This window comes from Gavialis gangeticus, unplaced genomic scaffold, assembly GCF_001723915.1.
Source record: "Gavialis gangeticus isolate Ggan-Ray unplaced genomic scaffold, GavGan_comp1, whole genome shotgun sequence".
NCBI classification, from domain to species: Eukaryota; Metazoa; Chordata; order Crocodylia; family Gavialidae; genus Gavialis; species Gavialis gangeticus.
Genome location: NW_017729008.1, coordinates 13138295 through 13138724, shown reverse-complemented (window position 1 = coordinate 13138724; position 430 = coordinate 13138295). Strand labels below are relative to the sequence as shown.

General features: G+C 75.3%; 1 protein-coding gene across 1 annotated transcript in view; it reads right to left on the bottom strand.

The window, feature by feature from the left end:
* Positions 1-424, bottom strand: part of LAMB1 (laminin subunit beta 1) — a 71127-nt gene extending 70703 nt beyond the window's left edge. The window contains exons 1-2 of the mRNA XM_019509399.1: positions 377-424; positions 29-204 (exon numbers count right to left, since the gene is read on the bottom strand). Coding sequence (XP_019364944.1) covers positions 29-204; positions 377-416 — 216 coding nt within the window. The 5' untranslated portion in view covers positions 417-424. The remainder of the gene's footprint in view (positions 1-28; positions 205-376) is intronic.
* Positions 425-430: the final 6 nt, after the last annotated feature.

Below are 430 nucleotides of genomic sequence, written 5' to 3'. Positions count from 1 at the left end.
CCGGGGAGCGGGGCGGCGGCGCGCTCACCTGGAGGTGGCTGACGATGCAGTAGGGCTCGGGCCGCCGCAGCCCGCACGTGGAGGACGCGGACAGCTGCGAGGCGCGGCCGATGAGCAGGTCGCCCGTGGCCGGGTAGCAGCTCCCCTCGGCGCAGCCGTAGCTGTACTCGGGCTCCTGCGCCGCGCCAACCGCGACCCACAGCCCTGCGGGACGAGCGGGACACGCGTGAGGGAGGGGGAGCAGGGGAAGGAGCGGGGCGAGCGGGACACGCGTGAGGGAGGGAGAGCAGGGGAAGGAGCGGGACGAGCGGGACACGCGTGAGGGAGGGAGAGCAGGGGAAGGAGCGGCCCGGGGGTGCCCGCAGACCCGCATTACCTAGCAGCAGCCCGTACGCGCCCGCCCGCAACCCGCCCATGTCCGAGCAGCCGC